This window comes from Haliotis asinina, chromosome 14 (genome assembly GCF_037392515.1).
Source record: "Haliotis asinina isolate JCU_RB_2024 chromosome 14, JCU_Hal_asi_v2, whole genome shotgun sequence".
NCBI classification, from domain to species: domain Eukaryota; kingdom Metazoa; phylum Mollusca; class Gastropoda; order Lepetellida; family Haliotidae; genus Haliotis; species Haliotis asinina.
Window position 1 is genome coordinate 35,662,678 of NC_090293.1, and position 24,362 is coordinate 35,687,039.

General features: G+C 39.8%; 1 protein-coding gene across 2 annotated transcripts; it reads right to left on the bottom strand.

Annotated features, from left to right (window-relative positions):
- Nucleotides 1–275: 275 nt before the first annotated feature.
- On the bottom strand, nt 276–24,362 carry LOC137261120 (zinc finger CCCH domain-containing protein 11A-like). Of its 2 annotated transcripts, none has more exons than XM_067798813.1 (17): nt 24,335–24,362; nt 21,499–21,565; nt 20,980–21,099; nt 20,532–20,655; nt 15,020–15,157; nt 14,676–14,855; nt 14,435–14,500; nt 13,587–13,649; nt 9,401–9,481; nt 6,627–6,866; nt 6,331–6,435; nt 5,885–5,980; nt 4,188–4,352; nt 3,597–3,670; nt 3,204–3,369; nt 2,223–2,544; nt 276–1,850 (listed from the first exon to the last, which is right to left on the bottom strand). In XM_067798813.1, the coding sequence occupies exons 2-17, from the start codon at nt 21,550–21,552 to the stop codon at nt 1,703–1,705; spliced, it is 2,142 nt and encodes a 713-aa protein (XP_067654914.1). In that variant the 5' UTR covers nt 21,553–21,565; nt 24,335–24,362; the 3' UTR covers nt 276–1,702. The 2 variants fall into 2 exon arrangements, with proteins under 2 accessions (XP_067654914.1, XP_067654913.1); XM_067798812.1 differs by having other exon boundaries at nt 280–1,850; nt 21,499–21,889; nt 23,078–24,362.

A 24,362-nucleotide genomic window follows, 5' to 3' on the forward strand; every position in this document is an offset into this window, starting at 1 on the left:
TGGTGGTAGATCAGCCTCATGGTTAAAGGACTGGATTCAATTCCATGGATCAAAAACAAGGTAAGCCTGTTTTGAAGTTTTCATGATAAATGCAAACATGACCATTGCAATCAGATTCTCATTAGTTAAACTAGAATGGCTTCCTGGACAGTAATTAACAGTAACTATTCTCGTAGCATCCACAGTTCCTGTGTTACAGTATACTGTTTAAAACTTTCCAGAGCTTACGCTTATGAGAGTTTTGTGACACGAGTCCCAGATGAAGGAACAAACACTGACCTCGTTCAAATATTTTATTTCAGTATGTACATGTCTTTTCAATCATAAAATCTTTCATACTTTGAATACCATTCTAGGCATTCATTTTTAAATCCAAACTCTTCCTCAAAATATATTGGTCCACAAATACAAATATATGACAAAATAGCACTTACAGGAGTAATACTGCATTTAACAAAATATACCAAAAACATTGCACTGAGAAATAATGTACAGTTAACAAAGAAGCCACAAATCTTTCTTATGCATGAAATGGTGCCAACAAAAGATGAGATGGGATGAGGACATTCTTTTCTTCACAAAAATAACTGAAACTTAACAGTAACTTAGTGTGTGAAACAGTTCCTCCTATGCATTAATACTGCACATAAGACTTTGGCAATAAACTGGGTCTGAGTACACGCAGAGCAAATTACATATCTACATATACATGTACTCAATGAGATCTGGATTCTTTTTAAGACACAGAAATAAAATGTCAAAGTACAGACACTTGTCCCTCAGTATTCTGAAAATAATAGTTTTGGCTTCCTTCATCATGTGAATTCCCCTTATTCATATACTACCACCAATGGCATCTGGGACACTCTCCTACACAGGAGTTCCTTGCCGCCTGCCTTGTGCCTCTGCCACAAGCCAGTCACTTGTGAAGCTTCATCACATGTTACACTGTCCACTCAACCAAGTTACATTTGTTTCTCGTTTGTCACAAATTCAGTTAACATGTATAGTTACTTTTTAGAAAATACCCAACAAGACAAACTTTCAATTGGTGCATATTCCACTTTTTGCTTTTTACCACTGGCTGTACAACTCTTAAGTACACTCATCAAAGCCCTATGGGGAGCTGGAATACAGTCCCTTAGATTTAGAAAGATACACTTTTATACTTCGCACTGTTGCAATCAGACATGTATATCATTATGCAAAAGAACATGTAAGAATACACTGGTGTTCAAATTGCTTCTGAATATTCAAAATTTAGAATTGTATAATATATTATGACACACACTGCAATACAGCCTTGACCTGGGAAATATTCTGTAACACTGTAAACTTCTAATGACCATCCCTATGAAACACAATCGAACAAAACTTTCACTGGCAGAAACTTTAAACTTATTCATATTATGTCTGTGGTAACAATGAACCTGACGACTGATGTAGTGGGGCAAAATAAAACCACACCTTGGGTGTAAAAATCGTATGGAACAAATCCCATTAAAACCATCTGCAAACATATTAACAGTAAAATGAGCTCCACTTTGGACCCTGTAACTACTAAAAATCCTTCGTAAACAACATGTAATCAGGTATTGTTTTTGCTGTCACAAACTACACTTTTTGTGTTTTTGACTGGCTTTCACTGCTTTTTTCATACCATCTCAAAGGAAGATTGTCATCATTCACAAAGACAAGCAAACTATGCCAACAGATCATCAATGTCTTGTAGTATGTCTCCCTCATCCAACTTCCCTCCATCATCAAATTCATCCAAGTCTTCACCAAAGAAAAAGTCATCATCATCTTCAGTGAGGTTGAGAGACTGCCTTGATTTCTTTTTCGTAGGCCTGCAAATAATCAAGTAGTAGTATACACACTGTCATAACCAAAATGCAAGGATCACATGAAACCCAGCTACTTCATGCAGAACAACACTTCATAATCATGCCTTGGTGTAATATAACCTGGATGCAGGATGGGTACATTCAAACTCTGCAGATGCATGTATTTTCATTTTGTGCCATCTGAACTCTTTGTTGATATTGATAGGACAAAGGCCGATATTTTGGTTTTTACAGTTAATTCAAATTAATTCTAACAGTACACAGTTCAAATTGTGTTTTCAGTTTCTGAGAGCAGGGAGCTAATATGCATATGTAACAATTTGACTATTGTCAGGAGTGTGAATGAAAGAAAGCTGTAGAATGAAGAACACCTACAATTCAGACCCCTGGCTGGATGTTCTTCTCTTTGGAGGGGAAACATCTGGAGCTGACTCTTCAGTTTTGTTCTGCTGACTGGATATACTCTTCTCACTGTCCTTCACTTTGTCACACACATTATAACTCAACACATGGCCCTCAAACAGTCGTCCAGTGCCAGCACTCCTCTGCTCACTGCCAGTATCATTAACGTTTTTCACAGACACATTCTCTTTTGATCTTGCGGTACTGTTTTTCATTGGTATCACAGAAAAAGTTTGTTTACTAGTTTGTTTAGCATTTGGGTTCACACAAACTGTATTTTCTACTTGTGCTTTATCTGAAATGAAAACACTGACAATTAAAACTATGATTTTGCATTCAGTGATTGGTATCAACACAAAACCAGTGCAGATGGTTGTTTTTGTTAAGTTTAAATAAGTTTAATATCCAATTTGTCTCTTTTAGTGTGTATCTGCAGAATCAATTATTGGGAGCAAAAAAAATTTAAAAGTTTTAATGCTCATAAATCAGTTATTAGACCACACAATATGTACACAATCTTTTGACATTTCATGAATGGTTTAAGGTCACTATGTAATAAGTCAATTGTAATGCCTGACAATATAAAGTTACAAATGAAATGCTGGTTAAAAAGCAACCATCAATCAATGATTCTTTCAGAGCAATGTGAAGTTTGCTGGAGACTCTGTAGCTTGCCATGAGATAATGTTGTTGGTAACATGGCGCAGTCAGTTCATTTGACCGCTCCTGGTGCAGTTAGTGAAAAATACTGAAATTGTACCCTCGCATTTCACACACAAAAATCACAAGATCACTAAATGTTGATCCCAGCAGTGTTATTTCCATCCAATGTTCATTTCAAAGGCAAATGTCTCTACAAACAAAATGTCTCCAGTTCTACATCAAGTGAATCATACTTGGCACGGGTGAATATTGCACAGGCAAAGGGACAATAATATTGAAAGGAAACATTACCTTTTTTGTCTATGTCGAACACAACAGGGGTAATAGACACTTTGGGCTTTGAACTTTCAGGTTTGTATTCTTTTTCAAACTTTTCTTGCAGCTCCTTTTGCCTGCGTCGTTTTTCTGCCATTATTTCTGAGAAGGTCTTCACCTTTACATCACCAGTTGGTTTTCCCTATAATCATATCCCATCAGATATAGAAAGACGTGTAAGCAAGCAGGCAAGCACGAACACACTAAACTCATATATCCATTAATACAGAAGTTCATAACAAATGTGTAAGACATATTCTACTAATATCAAAAAAAAAAAGAACAAAGAAGGTAATATGCATGAGTTTCCTACCTAACTTAACTTTTGCCATGCTTTCAGAATATGCCACTTTATTAGTTTGTACATACCTCTGAAATTGGTTGTTCTTTACCTATGGGCTTTGGAACATCAGACAAACGTTGTTTTACTGGCAGAGACTTAACTGCAAAAAAAAGGAAACTCTTCTTAAGTAGGTAGGCTTATCAGGCACAAATACATACCACATTATAATGACAATCAATGACATTACATACTTAATGTGCAAAGACACTATGCAGTTTATTATCCCATTTCAAATCATAAACACAGAGCAGAAATAAATTACACTGATTGCATTCTTGTCCATGGTCTTGTCAGTTTCATATTCCTACTCGAACAATGTGAAATGTACTTGAAAGAAAATCAAGTTAATGGTTCTAGAGGCATGTCGTTCACAAGCATAACATGCAGCATAATATGCTCCAATCTTCAAAGTGTCACCATGACAATTATGTGAAGGTCACCAAAATCGACTGGGCCCTGCACCTTCCCTTGATAAAGCTTGGTGCTGAATATGAAGAAAGTCTAGTGAATGGTTCTTGAGATATCTCGCTGATAATGAGTGCCAGGGATATAGTATTTGGCTCCAGAACTCCAGATAACCAATTCAAGGTAGTTGTATCTTAAAACATCTTTCTTACCAGTGTTTTTCATGGCAGGTGGCCTGTATATCTGACGTTCCTTCTTGATTGACGGTTGTTTCTTTGCCTTCTCTGCCTTAATGTCAGCTAATGTTTTCACCTTCAACTCTGCCACTGGTTCTACTACCACAGGGGTTTCCTTTTCATGCTCATCAAACAATTCATCTGTAGCAAAATATGGATCTTACAGAAAGGTTCATATACATAAGAAACAATGATTGTTAGTATACATTATCCTGACACCACCTCTTGCAAATTCCTTCCATCACCTCATCCCATAACACAGAATATCTCTCCACCAAAGGGTGCTCCTTACCAGGTAAATTTTTGCAAAAGTCAAATTGTTATCCTTTAACATCAGACTAAAACTTTGTTCTCATTGTATACCATTTCGATAAACCTTTCTTCAATGGTGGCTGCATACCATAATGCTTTGACTACATGTTTTGCATAATGCATTTAAGTGTTGTTTCACCATATAGAAAAAATAATAGTTTGTTATTAACAAGTATAATTATGTCTATAGTTTGATGATTTGAACTTATTTTGAGTTACAGTACCTGTTTCTTTCTTCTGAAATGCTACAGGCACGTTTGAGAAGGATAACTGTAGCTCAGTCAATCCACAAAACATTACCACGGTTACCAAATATGTAGCATTTCCAGCTACAGGGATAAGTTTGCAATTATTCCTTAATCTGACTTGTAGTTTTGCTTCTCTCCCTTAACCCTAGATGCATTTGTAGCATTCATGTTATGTTCCACAAGGACAGTGAAAACATCTAACAGTGCACACCTGGCCACTCCCATTGCACGCCAGGCAATGACTGTCACTCTCTCCATTTTCAACCAACAGGATGACAGGATGAAATGGAAAGAAAACACAGATCCATTTCATCCAATCAAAATCCATGTCATCTTTTTTTAAAAACAAAATTAGGCTTGGATTATATCTTTCAGACCGTTAATCATCATTTCTACCCATACTTGTTTCAATTTGGCATTTAACGAAACATATTCTTCTTTTTAATAATTGAAGAACTGTCTTTTTGAAAAACTGCCCAATGATCTTCTCCTTGGACTGGCCATGTCTCACGATATGATCAAGGCCATGTTGACAATGGTGAAAAATCCTCATTTGGAGGAGGAAAGGATGTTTCTTAGGGATGCAAATATTTATCAACTTAGCATACTGATCTGGACAGAGTTAATCTAAAGTTGACCCTGTCTTTGCCCCATCTTAATGTTTCAGCAACTTCTAGGGCAATTCAGAGAAATTTAAAGGATGTTGTATCAGGATAATAAATAGCTGACATGTCTATCTAACATAAATGTAATATGACAGTAACAAATTACAGACAATAACTATTTTCCATCATTTGTCTTCTACAGAGAGACTTAACAAATAGACTGGGCCAAAGGTAGGTCATTTCTTTTCTTTAACATTTATACATGCGAACAGGAAGTGAGTGAGTTTAGTTTTATGCCGCACTCAGCAATATTACAGCTACATGGCCATGGTCTGTAAATAATCGAGTCTGGACCAGACAATCCAGTGATGAGCATCGATCTGTTTGCATTAGCAATCAGTAAGTAAGGTGTTGACAGATCAAGGATATTTAAAAAGCTGTGCTAACTATACCTCCACACAAAACTGGGAGTCATTTAAAATAATAACAAGGGAATGGTGCAACTCACCAGAGTATACGATTAACTTTCTCTTTGGTGCTGGTTTAGCTGGTGGAGGCACTGATTTAAAAGTCTTCTTCAAACCTCTCTCGCCAGAAGCAGGCCCTGGGAAGTTGTATGAATGGATTGTAAGCACATCATGGCAATCCACTTCAAATGTAAGGAACATTTACTCTAAAAATTCTTATTAGCATCCTGAATTAAACCATCATATGACAAATATTATTCTGGAATCATTCCATGATTTGCATGTTCTGCTTCCCTAAAGCTTGCACAATGATTAAGGTTTGTATCAGCAAAAGAGTTACAAGACATTTCATCAGTTACCTTATGTTGTAACAATGCTAACTTTGAGGACTATTAACTTACTCATTGTACAAAACAATAATCAAATAGGAGCACTGAATAAAGTTTTGCATTTGCGATACTGGGTTGATTCCAAGCCAAGGTCCTACCTCTTATGTTCAAAGCCTTACAGGCCTTTTCTGCCTTTATTTCCTCTAGTGACTTGACCTTGATGTCACATTTACCATCTTCTTCTTCTTCAGGCTCTGCAGAAACTTTTATTAACAGGAAAAATATCACATGAAATTTTAAAAGGATGAGAGGTTCAAATTTGGAGAAGATTATTGCATGGATTCTAACAATAAACTGATAACACAATTATTGTGATATAAAATGTGCAAACTTCACAATACACACTTGTATATCCTTAACTATATCTGGACAACAAAGTCTCTGCATATTTTACCTTCAGCTAACTGTTGGAGTATCTGTAGTTTCTGTGTACGTAAATCAGTCAAGGACTTTGCTCCAAGGTTTGAAGCTGGAGCTGTCAACCCAAGTCGACTTCGGACATTTGATCTTGGAGGTGAATCATCTTTAGCAGGTTCCTGTACACCAAGTCTGTCCTTGATGCTAACTTTCACTGGCTCTGCCTGTTGGGGCTCCCTGTCAGATCCACCCAATCGATTCTTCACACTCAGCTTCACTGCAATACACAGATGCCAACCCTGATTGAAATTTTTGTAATTCCATGTAAACAAAGAAGCTGTTATCAATACTTTAATGCAGATTTTCACTTGAACGTTTTTAAGACTGGGGTGTACCGGTACATGCCTTTCTTCTGACTGGGACTTACATGAAACATGACCACTGGTTGCTGGTCACATGCAGCAGAATCCTTATTTCCAAAAATGGGCCATAAAGTGGAAAAATGCCAAAAATGTCTCTGTTTGCATTTAAAGTTCAATACTGAGTAAAACTTAAAAGGGAATATATAAGCAATCCATAAAAGAAACTGCACATGAACAATGAAAAGTAGATGCCAATACAGTTCAAAATTGAATTACCACAACGTCAACAGTGATATGTTGCAAATGGTAAATCCCCAAGACATCCGAAGGAAAAGGAGGAACTCTGCGATGACCCAAGGAGAAGTTTTCAGTGGGTCCATGGACTTCTGCGCACAAAACATCTCAAAAGACATAGAGCGCAAGCAATTACTATAGCCACACTCGTGGAAAAACGTTTGGTCCAACCGTGCAGATAAAACCATGACGGATTGGGGAGCAGTTGGTGACTGAGTGGATGCCGGAGCAGGTTTCTTTTGGTGAGGTGATACAGGTCCGGAAATTGAGTCCTGGTTGGCCACCAAGGTGTGACTAAAAGTAGACAAATTCTCTCCGTCTGTTTGACTTTTGCTATCTCTGCTAGCAGCAGAACTGGAAGTGGAAAGGTGTATGTGTCCAGACCCTAACATGACAAGGACATGGCATCGACTGCCCATGCCTCCAGATCTCAATTAGGAGCTGTTTTTTGAATTTTGTTGCAAATTGGTCGATCAGAGGATGGCTGTGATTGTGACAAAGCAGGTGGAAGGCTTCTGGATGCAGCATCCAATCCGTCAGCGATGGTTTGCCTGGTCTTCATAGAGTTTCTGCTAGAACTTCCCTGCACCCGGGAATGAGCCAAGCTCTTCTTGTGATGCTGTTGTCATCTAGGCTAACTGTCAACTGGCCAACAGAAACATCTGCTCCAACAGCTGCTTGGATGTGGTTGTTCCTTGGTTGTGAATCAAACACACCACCTTGGAATTATCTGAGTCTGGTGTTTCTCAGCAGAGCATCCAGTGTTGTACTGCTAGAATGACTGCAAGTTGTTGATTGCCAACATAGCTTATTGTCAGACCACAGCCCTGAGGCTACCTCTATCATATGTCTCATCTCCTCGTTATAATCCAGGGAAAAGTAACGCTATTCCGAATCATCCAATGACACAGAAGAAGCTTCATGCCGCTTTGGAACTGCGCTAGGTTGAGTAACCAAGAGGAGCGTCCAAGGCAACTTCTGCACCTTCGGATATGATAAATCAGCGAAGGTGTCAGACTAGTGCTAAGGTTCAGGCGTCAACATACATGGCGTAGGAGTAGAGCCTTGATTAGATGGCTGCGCTGTCAATGGAGAGGAGTGGTTGTCCAGTGTCCATGGCAGAGACAAGCGGGAACCCAATGAAAAAGCCTGAGAAGACATTTTCCTCTTGCGCTGAGTAAAATGTTTCATCTTAGCAACAAGAATGGCAATGCTCAGCAAGTATACAAGATACTGTGGCACAGTCTGGACACCAGGGAAGGTGGTTCTTCGCAGATTTCTCCTCTTGTAGATACAACAGAATTCTTGGGTCATGCACACAAAATTGTAAAACATGAAAAAACTGAAACATAAATAATATGTAAACACCAATAAAAATAACACTTCAGATAAATGAAAAACACCCTTGCAGAAGAAATGGGCACGTCCAAGCAGGTGGGACAATAGAAAGTAAACAGCCAGAATGACTGCCCCCATTGTATTAAGAAGAGTGTTTAAACAAGCACAAATTAGGATATAATATGACAGAACACACGAGCAAGCAAGATCATAATGGTGAAAGAGACAGAAGAGACTACAAAACACTACATAAGCCAAGCAGAGGGACACTAACGACGTGGGAAATACACCCCTCACCAAACTGAGAGCTAGCCGGGTAGGTGAAGGTCACCCACACATAATACAGAAAAGATTATAAAAAAATAACATACCTAGCAGATACAACAGCTTTAATAGTGAGAAATTATAAGTACGCAGCAACTTAGTGAAACAAGAAACGTTTTACTCGCATGACACCTGAAGTATAAGTGAATTTTTGGATAGGGGAGATCACATCATTTTTGATCCTGTACATTCGCCGATACATAAGGTAGCCATTCTAGAGAATGGTGAATCAGACAGACTGATCTCTTGTAAGCAGAGTTGGAGTAATATGCATAAGACCTATGGTAGGGTACGTAAAAAATTATAACATGTTTCAGGTAACCTTGGGGGCTTCAGTATCACTAATGTTATTAAACAACCTGTTTGCATAAAACCCTTGGCACTATTTATCCTTTCAACACGGGGATGATACTAAAAAAATGACAAATATGCTTCTATGGCATAAATGCTGACATCAAAATAGAAAGTGCAAATGAATGTCTCACATACATACCTGCCTTTTTCTCGGGGGACCTCTTCACTGTCAGATTTGAGGAACTCCTGCTCTTCTTCAGCACATCAAGAAAAGTCGTCCCTGAAAAAGACAAACAGAAATGGGTATTCTACCCTAAAAATATGCAGTCATCATGAACTGACCTATAGTGAGTAAAAGAATAAGGGCCATTGATTTTAAGAAATAGAATCAAAGATATAGTTCAGAATCATAGTCTATGAAGATACTTATAACATGGTTAAAGTGCACAAGTCAGTGTCCCGATATAGTTAGTCTTTAACAAATCAGTCTCATTTTAATGGATGTAGTTCCTTATTCTTCCAATGACAGCCAAAGGTAGCAATGACTTGGCTTTGCAACCAAAGCAATCAATGGCTTACTCACACGCTTGTAAAACTGACATTTTTGCACACATGACCTGCTTAATCTTCTTTGCTACTGTCACCTTTACCAAAAACAATGGTGAAATACTTCCAAGACTGTCCATGGGTTCTCCAATTTTCCTTATTCTATTTCTGATAGATTTCATTTCTATTGCATCTACATGCAAAAACCCTACAATCTACCAGTGCTTTACAATGCAGTAGTCTCTATTATACACTACATAATTTTCATGGTGGCAGGCTAGAGTGTAAAATCCATGCGGCACTTATTCAGTATTATACTTCTTCGTATGTAATTTTCTGAATAAAACTCATTCATTCTTATTATGCTTATCTCTTCCCTCTATGAGAAGATAGTGGAACACTTGAATTTCCCGTCTCATTGAAGAGGACATACAATCACACTCACCCACAGGAAACCTCCCTTTCCCGCCAATATGGTCACATGACCAGTCATGCTTGCCACTCTCTCCGAAATCTCGTAAGCCCGAGATGAGAATTACCGTGAATTCATTATGCCTAAGACGAGCAATTTGGAATGCTTGATGCCAAGAGTCAGAATTGACATAAATATAAATTTTATTAAGAAAATTACATATTTTCCCTTATTCTGACTGATGCTTATTATGCCTACAGAAACTGACAGAAACGGTGGTGGGTCAATCCATGATGGATTCTGTAGAAATACATCCTGTACTTTCCCACTTCAGGAACTATAATGGCGGTAGTTTGGTCCTAATCTTCCAGTATTCATCTGTGAATGTCGGGGATCACATCCGGTCGAACTTGTAATCTCTTGAAGCATTCACTGACTGGATTGTGATGATATATTGATCAATTAGCATCCTGCTAGTGTCAAATGCAACTGTATGCAACCCTTCTTCATGTACAAGTATCTTCATTACGAATAGTGGTTCATAATCACTCATGTTACCCTGTTCAAGACATGCACATTATACTCCACAGGGCATCTTGGTCTCAACAAGTCACGTGATAAAGGGGCGAGTGAAACTCAGCGCCTTTGTGGAACCGTTAGTTGTTGTGCCACAAGAAGTGGCTAAATTGGTGAATGCCAGTCCTCCATGGCGATGTCCCATAGACAGTGGTTGGCAAATACAGTATTTGATTTCCAAATGCAGCCCTCCATTATAGCTGTTAGCGAGCAGTTTTCATGTAGATTGAGTGTCAACCCTAAGGCTGTTACTTTGTAATAGGTATGTCATAGACGACATAAGTAGTCTGTTACTTGAGGATGTGAGGCCTCCACTGCAGCGAGGCCTTTCTTTCTGGCGTATATTTCAAACCGTATCCATTTATTGTCGTATAATGTGCAGGTGAATCTACCCAGAGCTAGGGTGACTGCCTTCACCACTCTAGTAGAATACCCTCGATGTTTTAAGCAGGGCTTGATAGGATCCAGGCGTGAAGTCGATGTTGGAAAGCTGGATGAATTGGAATGTGCAGGCAGGCTTCTTGCAGATTGATGCAGATCGATACTGGCTAGAAAATCCGCTGGATGGATGAGGAGGCTACATTTGTGGTAGATGGATCATTCTGAACCGTTTTAGTGTCAGTAGATAATCCATGTTGAACACCTTCTTGTTGTATATAAGTTGATACTTTTCCTTGGATGGGTGGGGGGTGGGGGGAGTAGTTTCTTGGTGTTAGTCAATCTAGGTGTAGTTCTTCAAATGCACCTTTCCCTAGTAGAGATGGTATGGTGTACACTAAGAGTGCTTGGTCCCTTGTGAGTGGTGTTAAATGTAGTGGGATCTTGTGCCCATCTCGCAGGATGATCATGATGTAATCGTCATTGAGAAGTCCCCAATTCTTCCAGTAGCGTTCTAGATGTCCACCCACTTGTGAAGGTTGTAAGGGAACGGACATCGTGTACCATGGGAACACCTGCTTCCTCCGGTTGAGTGATGAAAACAGCTCATGCAGCTGCGAGTATTGTACTTGTCTCTCTCTCTCTGGACCCCAGAGAAATCTGAATGTTGGAGTAACGCTCAGAAGTCTGCCTAAGGACAGTGTTGATTGACTTTATCATCATTACTCCCCTGGAGTCTTGGGTGACAGATTTAGCGATGTTGTCAATTCTACCATCAAATACCATAGATGCTGACCAGGGAGCCCGATATGAGGGTTTAGTAAAGCTGTTGCCCCAAGATGATGCTGAAAAAAATCCTTGCCAGTGTTGTAGATTCAATCCTGCAGGCGCAGAGGCTAGATGCTCCAAGATGAATTGTTGATCCTTCTTCTCAGTGGTGAGTGCTGAGAGGACCATCCTTTCTTCTGCAGGTTGCTGAACTTGGAGATGAGAGCCTCGTTGACAGCCCTGAATGGGTGAGTCCGAAGAAGGTATGCCAAATGGTTGTATCCAGTTGAGCCAGTCACTTATCCTCCACTTTGTAGGATCTGTTGCGAGTCTCACTGATGAGTTTGTAGGTCTCATCTATACCGGACGCTTTCATAAAGGGCTCCATGTGATGTAGATGGAATCGACGAGTGCTAAAGGCTGGAATGTGTTGTTGCTGGTACTTAATCGCTGTCTGAAAGGCCGTTGACAAAGGTTCAGGGAGGAAGTTTTAATGTGTCGATGTCCTTGTTACTCATCTTATACATATGAACTTTGTTGGAGTCCTTTGACGAAGAGACGAGGTCCAGTCCATTCGTAATCCATGATGATGATGATCATGACGATGGCGTGTCCAATGAATGGTGATGTCGAAAGTGAACGCTTGTGGCTGTAGCAGGACACATGAGCTCTTGGCGAGCTGATGGAAAGCGCTTCATCCATACTGCGATGCAATGGTAATGCTGACAGCGATGATTTCAGTGAATGGGAGTGTGCACATGACGCCTCCTCGTCATCTGATGAACCTAATGCAGCTGATGAACCATCAATTAGGGCGGTGGTAGTTGTAGCTGCTGACTGGCGTTTCCGTTTCTCTTCAAAATGGTGGTCCATCAGGTTCATCATGTTGAAGAGGCCCGCATGCAGTGGTGGCTGAATTGCAGAAGCATTGGACGTGTTGAGTGTAGACACTGTAGATATCTACATAGAATGTAGACTCTCTGAAGGTTGCACCATTGTTGTTGATGAAGCTGATATGAAGGTCTAGAGGATGCTGAACACTAATCATGAGTGCTGATGATCTATACCCGAGGAAGTAGTTGTGGAGGTTTGTCGTAGATGTGACACTACTGAGACCAAGTCTAAGTTGAAGAAAACATCTCCAAAACACATGAAAATGTATAAATTTCAACAATACTTTCATATCATGACGATAATAATTACAATCCCAAAACCAAATACGACACATTTTAGTTTACAGGACCAAAAAAATTGTCAACATATGGGGAACCAAAGTGCTCCTGCCTTCGTCATCGGGCGATGAAGGAAAGACTGACAAGCATGGCTGTTCATGTGACCATATTGACCGTGCGATGTGAGTGTAAATCATAGCTTAATTTCACCATGATAGTTTAAATAAGATACTATTAATGACCACGATCGAGACAAAAGAACAATAGCTTTCATAATATATTATACTGATTCTTAAAAACAACAATATTTCCAATAAAACAATTTATATAGCCAACCCTTGTAAGGTTGGCCATAGTTCAGAATAATCAATCAGAATCATAACAATAATTCTGAAAGGACTCTTTACATAATTATTTTCAGTTTCAGAAGAAAAGTTAATTACAGACTAATCACTGCATTGTCACAGGGTGAATAAGCAGCATAATAATGTAGATGAAAGACAAGCATTGTAACAACATCTGTGAACTACTACCGGAATCTGAATCCCCTTCAATGATGACATTCCGTCTGGAAACAGCTGACTCCTTCAACAGATCTGCAACAACACCCAACACATTAGAGCTTTTGGCTGATCCAAGCTTGAACTGTGTGGGCTCCTAGTTATATATGGCTTTACATTGGAGCTGTCTTTTATTAGTTTATACAAAGTTCACCTGTTCACGTGAGTAATCAAGAAAACACAGAATGGGTCTCAAGTATCTCAAAACACATAATACACAAATATCTTGATATGCTATTTCTGATAATGTGAAGATGTGTGAACAGCTTGCCCACACACATTCCTACATCCCCCATCAGGTCTGAACAAATTGGATACCTCTTGGGAGGCATGCAGCTTGTCCTCTGATTAGACATGTGATCCTCCTTTGGAGTCATCTGTCTTGGAGCACAGAGTCCTAATCTGTTTAGCGAGACTGGTGCGGTATCCAGGAAAGGAATGCATCAAATCTACTGGAATACGGTATACATAATGAATTGACATTGTTGCTCATGAGTGTAGAGGTCGTTGAGTATGTGTCGATTGCCTCTACATTGTAGCATAAGACTCATCTTTAAGTCTATGATGTAGCCACTCAGCAATGACTGTGCTGTAATGCTCCATTGTGGTTCTTGAACCGATCTACCCAAGCTGTCCACATGTGATCGGTAGGGGTGTGGTCGGGCAAGCTGTTCAGACAGGCCGAATACATTTCAGTTTGTTTCCATTCAAGCATATGAGATAGAGTACAATACGTGAGACTGGGTATGGGTATGTAGATTTTACTACATACTGCATCGTGGAATCAAACATACTGCCAATAATTCATCAAAACCATTTACCGGTGTCGGAGACTGAATGCCTTGTATCATTTTGTCCAACAGTATCAGCAGGTGCCACATCATTTTCTGTGGAATCAAAGAATGCAATCACTCAAATTTAGCTTAACAAAGAATCTTATTGTGATATTGATGAACACAGTCAGTGTGACCATTGCATAACAATTCAAATTTATTTCACTGTGTCAGTGTGAAATTATTCTCTTTGTAACATCACTCCAACTGACATTTCTTACATCCTTACCTATCAACTTTATCTTCCTCTTCAACACTGTCGATTTTGTCATCAGTGCAGGTGCAGCTGCTGGTTTGCATTTTACCTTCACAGAGGCCTGGCTTGGTAACGGGGCTGATTCTCTAACAACATTTTTCTTCAACTGTAGAGCCTTTTGAGGAGATCCAGACGTACTCTCCACATCAGAATCTGAAATATTGACAGCCCTTAATCAAACAAAGAACAAAAATCCTTTGGTCTTCAAACCAATCATAACACTGCCAGTGTGTACCAATCAACAATGTACCATCATCCTGTCCAAGAAATACCTGTGGAAAGGATTAAATAAGGTCAAGATACCAATAAATACATACCATCTTCAAATGGGTTAACAACCACTGGTTCAATCTTTGGACTAGCTCTGTTCTGCTGAGATGCAGTGTTCCGTACATCAGTGTCAAGGAGAGTAGTCTGCAACAACACTGTCTTGTTCTCCCCTGGTGCAAGTACATCTGTAATCCAGACAGACAGTCTTACACGCTTATAATGCAAATCATAGTTGCTTTTGTTCAAGCATGAGAAACAAATATCCTCATCATGATAATAATTGCTAATAACCAATGAAATGTCTTTTCAAAATGTTTCACTCCTAATTCATTTAGGTTTTCAGTAAACATACATGTAATTTTTTAAATAAAATTGATATTTTACACTTCTCCTAACTCATGTTTATTTGCTTATCTCCTCCCTCTATGTGAAGATAGTGGAACACTTGAAATCCCTTGAAGTTCCCTTCTAATTGAAGCAGACGCATAATCACACTCACCCACAGGAATCCTCCCCATTTCCCTCCACTTTAATCACATGTTTGACACATTCTCCATAATTCCATGAGCCTTACATGAGAATTGCAGAGAATCCAACATGTCTGTGGGGGGCAGTAGGGACGTCATGACGTCATGAGTAAGGATAAGTATAAAATATCAGTTTTATTCAGAAAAATACATATTTTGGCCAGTCCGGACTCATTCTTATTTGCTTACAGAATCCGGCAGTCAGTGGGTCAGATCACGACGGATTCTGTTGGCTGCCATATAACTTCAGTACGTCCAGTACTTCCCCCCATCAGGAACTGTAACAGCGGTAATTCGGTCCTGTTCTTCCAATATTCATCCGTGAAACACAGCGATCGCTGATTGTAATGTGATGATATGAATATCAGCTAGCATCCTGCAAGTGTCTAATGATACTGTATGTCAAGATTTCTATCAAGACAAGTTGCGGACCTTCACATGTACAAGTATCTTCATGCGCATGAAGACATGCGCATGGGCTCTCAACCACTTTACTCCATAGAGCATCTTAGTCTCAACAAGTCACATGATAAAGAGAGGAAATTTAGACATACTAGTTTATTTCTCCAACTAGATATCTATAGCAACTTTGTCTTCATGATGCCTTCACCAGAGTTGCGACACTTCTTCATGTACAAGTAACCCTTTTACAAGTACAGGGTCAACAACACTCTTGATAAAAAGGGGTGAGTGAAAGTCAGCACCCTAGTGGAACCGTTAGTTGTTGTGCCATAAATGGTCCAAACTGGTGAAAGCCTGTGACGCCCTCAGTGGTGATGTCTGGCAGGTAGTGGTTGGCAAACACTGTGGATGATCTCCAAATGCAGCCTTCCATTATCATAGTAAGCAAGCTATTTCCGTGTAGAGCCTGTGCCAACGCCAAGGCTCTTTCTTCACATGGATTGGAGGTTCACAGAAGTTCAAGTCCTGCTGCTTTGTAGGCCCTCAGTAATCCCACACCAACAAAATCCCACTACAGTCCTTGGTGCAAAATCTCATGATGATCGGTGTAGAATCGTGTATGACTGACGTCCACAGCATGTATTTCTGACATTCATGCTGCCGTGGCTAGTTGAAACAGCATTGTCTGTGTCAACAGTTCGAAGGATGTCTGATCTAGAGGCTCGTAAGTGTCACTGGTGAGATGTTGAAGTACAGCATTCAAGTCCCAAGCTGGTACATTAAATCTTCGTTGTTGGTCTTCCAACTAGCGTAGTAGGGCGAGTAAAACCAACATTTTCATCAGCTTGAGCCCAGATCTCCTGGTGATGACAGAGCTGAGTGCCACTGTAGCTCGATAGTGTAGAACCTTTAAGTCTTCTAGTATGCCATTGGTGACATAAGTAACCCGCTCCTTGAGGATGTGTGGCTTTTGTTGCAGTGAAGCCCTTCTGCTTGGTGTATGTCTCAAATCACATCCATTTATCGTTGCATAAGGAGCAAGCAGATCTATGTAGAGCTAAGGTGACTGTTGGAATCTTTGACTGACGAGTTGAAACGCCTCCTGATGTATCCACTCTGTTGGAGATGACTGTAGAGGATGTGACATTGTCTGCCATGATGCTGCACATATCTGAGATGTGGCATGCATTTATATAGAGATTTAAGTCATTGATGATGTCAAGGAGTTGAAAAGTTAGTTGTATCAGCATGAAATGACGAATGTTGATATGCTACTAATTCGCATTCCCTAAATGCGTTCATGGATGCTTCTGTGAAGGATGAAGATTTAACAGTGATGACGACCCATATCTCAAGCCGTAGAATCATCACAAAGCATATGGGGAACTCTTCTTGTTGAAATGATGAAGGTGCTCGAGTGCAGTCGTCAAGTCGGTTGTAGAGTAAAATCTTTGAGTGTAGAAGGAAGGGATGTGTTGATGCTGATACTTCGTTGCAGTATGGGAAATTGTAGACAAGTTGTCTGGTACCACAGATATCAGCATAATCAGAAGGAAGGTCAAGATGTCAAGTCATCGTGGATCATCTTGTAGGTGAGGGCATCATAGACTCCTTTGAGTGTGAGAGTGAGTTGAGTTTTACGCTGCACTCAGCAATATTCCAGCAGTCTGTAAATAATCATGTCTGGGCCAGACAATCCAGTGATGAACAGCATAAGCATCGATCTGCGTAATTGGGAACCAATGACGTGTCAACCAAGTCAGCAAGCCTGACCCTCTGATCACCTCTTACGACAAGCATAGTTGCCTTTTCTGGCAAGCATGAGTTGCTGAGGCCTATTCTACCCAGGACCTTCATGGGTCCTTCGAGGGTGAAGTGAGGTCTAGCCCAATCGCAATCCAAGATGTAATCTCTGAGTCTGAAAAGAAAACTTCTTTTTCCCCCTGATGTAAGCCAGCGACTCTCCGCTGAATCATCTCTATTCTTCTGCAAATGCATTTGCAATTGGTCCAAAAGGGTTTGTTGAACAACGTTTATCACAGTGATCTTCATGTCTGGGTACATCCCTTAAGTGGTTGTCATCCTGTGAATGCTTCAATGCGTTGAGATGATACAGCTGATGGTGAAGATCTTTGTGAACAGGAGTGTTCACACAGTATGCATCTTCTTCCTCCGACGGACCAGTTGCAGCTGTAGAATCATCATGCAGGGGGACTGTAATAGTTGTTGATAACTGATATGTCCAAATGCTGCAGTGGCTGTAGATTTGCAGAAGTGTCCGATGTGTTGAGTGTAGACGCTGTCAATGTCAACGTTGAAAGTAGACTCTCTGAAGGTTGAGCATCGTTGTAGATGCAGTAGATGAAGGTGTAGAAGATGCTGCATCACAGCATGTTGCGCTCATTCCCTGATGCTCTGTACCTCAGGTAGTAGGAGTCAAGATTCATCACAGATGTCTCAGTTATCTGAAGGGGTGATATCATTGCTGAAGGACTTCATAGGAGAGCTGGTCTGTTGTTTCAGCGATGATCTAGTAGTATCTAGTAGTTGAAGAGTAGTCTTGGAGGACGTCAACTTCTTTGGTTGAGATGACATAGATTCTGATGATGACCTCTTCTGGGACTATGACCCTGTCTCTATGTTATCCTGATGGCATCCCTGGGGTACATCTGACGATTCACTTTAATATCAGCAGTAGTTGGCACATGGTTACAAGAAACAATAAGAATCAATTTGACAGACAAGACTTGAGACTGAGAGAGCCCACGTAAAACTTTTTCGCACATATTTCCATAGTAAACAAATACAAACAAACTTCTTTCCAAGTTCACAGTGAACACTGGAAGAACAAAAAATGTGCAAGGACATAATAATACGAAACAGACGCAGACAGACATAACTTACACCAAGAGCACGATTTTACCAGTGTAAAACGTAATCTCAAAAGATGAATTCAACAACATTTATCCACAATTTCCTATCATAATGATAATTAGTACAGACAAAGTCTGTATAATTTTGTGTAAAGGAAAGAAATATAAAAGGATATTAAACGCTGTACTGGGACTCAAGTCAACTCCAACCATCCCGTCAGGCAACGGAGGAGGGAGTGACAAACCTCACTGGTAATGTGACTGAAGTGGTGGGAAAAGGGAAGGATTCCTGTAGGTGAGTGTATGTTCACTTCAAAAGATGGGAATTTCAAGGGATTTCAAGTGCGGTATAGGGACTCAAGTCGACTCCAACTGCCCCGTCAGGTGATGGAGGAGGGAGTGACAAACCTCACTGGTAATGTGACTAAAGTGGTGGGAAAAGGGGAGGCTTCCTGTAGGTGAGTGTATGTTCACTTCAAAAGATGGGAATTTCAAGTGCTGTACTGGGACTCAAGTCGACTCCAACCATCCCGTCAGGCAACAGAGGAGGGAGTGACAAACCTCACTGGTAATGTGACTAAAGTGGTGGGAAAAGGGGAGGCTTCCTGTAGGTGAGTGTATGTTCACTTCAAAAGATGGGAATTTCAAGTGCTGTAGAGGGACTCCAACTACCCCGTCAGGCAATGGAGGAGAGGGTGAGAAACCTCACTGGTAATGTGACTGAAGTGGTGGGAAAAGGGAAGGATTCTTGTAGATGAGTGTATGTTCACTTCAAAAGATGGGAAATTCAAGGGATTTCAAGTGCGGTATAGGGACTCCAGTCGACTCCAACTACCCCGTCAGGCAATGGAGGAGGGGGTGAGAAACCTCACTGGTAATGTGACTAAAGTGGTGGGAAAAGGGGAGGCTTCCTGTAGGTGAGTGTATGTTCACTTCAAAAGATGGGAAATTCAAGGGATTTCAAGTGCGGTATAGGGACTCCAGTCGACTCCAACTACCCCGTCAGGCAATGGAGGAGGGGGTGAGAAACCTCACTGGTAATGTGACTAAAGTGGTGGGAAAAGGGGAGGCTTCCTGTAGGTGAGTGTATGTTCACTTCAAAAGATGGGAATTTCAAGGGATTTCAAGTGCTCCACTATATCCGCATAGAGGGAAGAGATAAGCACATAAGCATGAGTCAGGATAAGGAAAAATTAATGATAATACACTAACAAAATAAGGGAATGAATAAGAAATTGTGAAGGTCACTGACCTGGGCTTGATTTAAGAACTGTTAAACTACTTGCCAACTTCAGGTAAAAATCTAGCTGCACCCTCCAAATTCCAGATGCAACATATTGTGTTAAAGCAGCAGAGATTTTGTTGCATATAAAGACATTTCCATGATGAAGTACCCATTAAACCATAGAAACAAAGACATGGCTGATCCCTGTCTACAAGAGCTGGGCAAGACATGTCTATGAACAGCAATGTTTGCGTGCTATTGCTAGTCAAAGTTTAGTAGAAACATGAGCTGACATATTTATGCTTATTATGCCAGATTTATTGTTGATTTATTTCTAAAAACAAATCCATCTTGTGCACATTAGACTCATAACTAGGTTGCTCTTTGTAATATTGGGTTGCACCAGTGCAAGTAACAAAGCACTAAACTGAACCCTGCTGACGCATGTCAAATACCACACACATTATGAGTCACTGATCTAGGAAATATTAAACAGGACCATAGATGGAGGTAACACATTTGACATAATTACCCGTAGAACTTTTGAAATGAATTGTGTCCAGATCCTTAGCTTTGAAATGTTTGAAAGCACAATGTGCCTTGGTACATCCTGAGGGCTGAGACTCCCAGTAGCATGGAATATTGCTTCTGTCAACCTGAAATGAAAAGCCCAATAAAATATACCATTTTGCCCAATGTACAGCCAAAGGATCAGGGGAAAGTTTTTATCTAAACCTTTGTCAAAAGTTTCACTTCACGTCACATGACTTCATGATTAGATTGGTTAGCTCTTCAGTGTCTCTTTCATTCAAACCAATGGGAGTACAATGCATGCCTGACAGAACACAACCTGAAAATTAACCTTTGCCATGTTTAACTCCCTTCATTCCCAAAATACTTTTAATTTAGTGCAAATCTGTGCCCCTGATGTTAGCATATTAAGAAGATTAAAACAATAAGAAGACAGTATTTAGTCACACCTTGATTTCCATATGTCTGAACTTGCATCCTGGACGTGTACAGCTCCCCACCTGCCAGTGGGTGCACATCACCTCACATCCCAAAGCAGCTTCTACATGCCGGAATGGGCAACTAGCTCCCTAACAACAGATCATAACCATTGTAAACACAGTCATAACTTCCCACAGACACAGGGATAGGAAACAGATCACTTCAATTATATCTGAAAAAGCTGTTGTATGTGATATCTGCATTCACTGTTTCCTAACCTATGGCACTGATGAATAGGTTTGCCTTAACAGACAATTATGCTGATCTAAACCTCAATCCTACGAAATATATCGATTATTCATTCTCACAGCAGTACAAGTTGTACTGACATAGGCCAGTCCTGATGACTTTCAATTACAAATATTATCATATTATCATAATTTCTTTCTGTCAGTTTTCACATTTTGCATAATCATGATTAATAGGAAGGAAGTATTATCAGCAATAAAAGAGCAAATAGCATGTCAACTCATCATGCTTATTATCACCTTTGTACATGCAGAGTAGTAGTAGAAATAGCAATCATCTCCAGTTTGTGCCATCCTGTCTTTGATCCTGAAGAAATAACCTAATTACATTCTTTTCAAAAACTTTTTTTGAATCCTGTTTTACTTTTTTTCAAATCAAAACCAAACTTTGATCCTTCGCCACTTGGTGTTGGCATGCTTCACAGTGACCATGTAGTGATAAGGTTCAGTCTCAGTCCAACCCAGACATCAGATGCACAGATCAGTCAAGAACAAAGCAGTCCAATCAAACATGTCATTTATCTTAGCAGTGGATCAACACTGTAGAAGTCTCAAGGTTAATTCCAAAATTTGGTGCATTATAATGTGTGACACAAATCCATATCCATCAAAAAAGAAGATGGACAGCAATCTGAAAATAAAGAGAAAACAATAATCACACTTAAGCAATAAACATTCATCTTTGTTAGCAACTGTTATATGTTAAACTGGCATTACCATGATCATATTGCCAGTTAAATAAATATTACAATTATTACATCTAATATTCCACATCCGAGCTGTCCAATTCAATATCCTTGGTGAACAGAGGGGTTTTTTTTTTAGTCCAAGCTGCCTTCCTACATTCTCAACAACACATAACTTGATATCTGGACAAAGGCTGGATAGGCAGGCCTGAGGCTTCTTGTGCCAGGAGGAGCAGATTAAAATCCAATTCGTGAACAATGACAAATGCTACATCTTATCTTAACACAGCATTTTGCAATGCTTGTCCCACAGCTGGAGGTTTGGTCTTCAGTTTGCAATATTGTTAACCAGCAAACAGATTAGGTCCATATGAGAATATGCTCCGCAAGCACTCTATCTCAACCTTACTCTAAGTCTAATGTGTAAAGGTATGTATCATCTTGATGATGCTCAAATACCAATGCTCTACAGAAGTGATATTAGAATAATCACAACTTCAAGCTCTAGCATATGCAGAAAAAGCCCAACAACCATCAAGTGAAAGCATGCTGCCATTGTTGATGCTTTGGAACCTTTTGAATATGGAGGATTTAGCTCTGCCGACTCTTGTGTCTATTAGCCCATATAGCTGTGTTACCAAATTCTGGAAAACAGAGTTTTGAGGGCCAGTAAGAGACTACGAAGAGCGGTTGATTCTCCTCTAAATTCTGCATGTTCTGTTGCACCAAGGGTAATCATGATATTGGCAACTCTGCTGGAGAGAGGGTTTTTAAATTTCCTCCAGAATGAGCACTGATATGATCACCATAGCACTGTTTGTTTACCCACCTCGAACATGTGAAATGGTAGCCCAGAAGTTCTGTTTTCCAAAAATCGTGCAATACGCATAACACAACAGGAAATAATTAGTAAAGAAAGCAGACATGTATGTCCCTCTGTGATGGGAAAGAAAGTATGGGAGCAAGGACAGGTAACTCTGGGTTTTACCCAGGGCTACAGGTACCCTTGCACAGGTACTACGTATACAAATTGAAGTATGTTATAGGTAAGAGAGGAAGGGAATTTTTGCAACATGTGCAAAGCACTGTGTCACAGTCACTGTGAGTCAGGGTGAAAAATATCTGATTCTTACCTTGAAAATGATAAATCCAATCACTGGTCCTTTTCTTACTGCATAACTGCTTTAGAACCAAGGACCATAACCATGAAAACATATCCTTTGGTGTTCTTGTTCCCAGAAATGCATCATGATTCACATGATGCAGAGGTTGATAATGTTGGTGTAACCCTGACCATCTCTCTCCCTATACCTAATAAAGTACTCAAACAACCCCTAAAATGATGTATTTAACACAAATCTATACAGGAATGTGTTTTTGAAACCAATATATCCCATTAATCCAAAGGAAATGTTCATGTCTTGTGAGGTGTCACAGCGTCCAAACTGACAACCTACTCCAAACTTCATAATCATGATAACTACACTGTCTAATCCAACATATTGTGTTATTATATGTTGTGTTTCATGTTATAATATCTTGCCTGTCTCAATGTCACTGATCATTAAAATATCAAGTACTTGGGGAAAAACAAGGAACTAACTGAGACTGAAGGTTCACCAGAGCTCTGAACTGAATCAAAGTAAGGTCCAAATGTCCTGTCAAGTGACTACTTAATTGGCATGTGGTAGTCTATATTTTCACAACGATGATCACGTTTAAATTTTACATTTTGAGGCTGTGGGTAAAAACATGACAAACTCAACACACAATGTGAACCAATGTTTCCACACTTCACCATCTTCATAGTAGTACCTTTGGACACCATATGAAACAAAAACACTATTTTGCCCGAGGAATATGTTATAATGATTTATTGGTGGTTATCTTGATCTGACAGAAGAAATAGTAGCTGCTAAAAACTACTGTTACTTGTAACCTTTCTCAAGAGAAGAACCACTTCTTGCATTTATTGCTGTTGCTATATGGCTAAAATAATGTCGATGAAACCTTACATTTTCACTCACACGTTGACAAGGAGCAACTAACACGTATTGGCTAAATATGTCCTGAAGTTTCACCATTAAATAGATCTACTTGTCGGAGGATATCAGGCAAGATATGTTACACATAAAACTTAATGCCATATCTCTCTTCCCGAATTATCTTGCTTAATAATCCCGACAAAATGTGCATTATCCATTCTCATCCAGTGACGTTTTGGGTAAATATTATTCTTCACTGTCACCATGTCCTCCTGTTGATATATTTATTCCATAACACGTAACGCCTAATACTTGTTCAAACATTAACTTGTTACAATATCTGTGATTGCTCGGACAGTGACAGACATGTATTTAAATAAATGAATACACGCAACCCATGTTTACCTCTCCTGTAAATGGCGTCGAATATAAT

Coding starts and splice junctions, on each gene's coding strand:
- LOC137261120 (XM_067798813.1), bottom strand. CDS start 21,552: ATGGCACAAACTGGAGATGATTGCTATTTCTACTACTACTCTGCATGT. Junction 15,158..20,531: donor TCATTTCAAAAGTTCTACGG/GTAATTATGTCA, acceptor TCTGGATTACAG/ATGTACTTGCACCAGGGGAG. Junction 14,856..15,019: donor TGTTAACCCATTTGAAGATG/GTATGTATTTAT, acceptor TCAATATTTCAG/ATTCTGATGTGGAGAGTACG.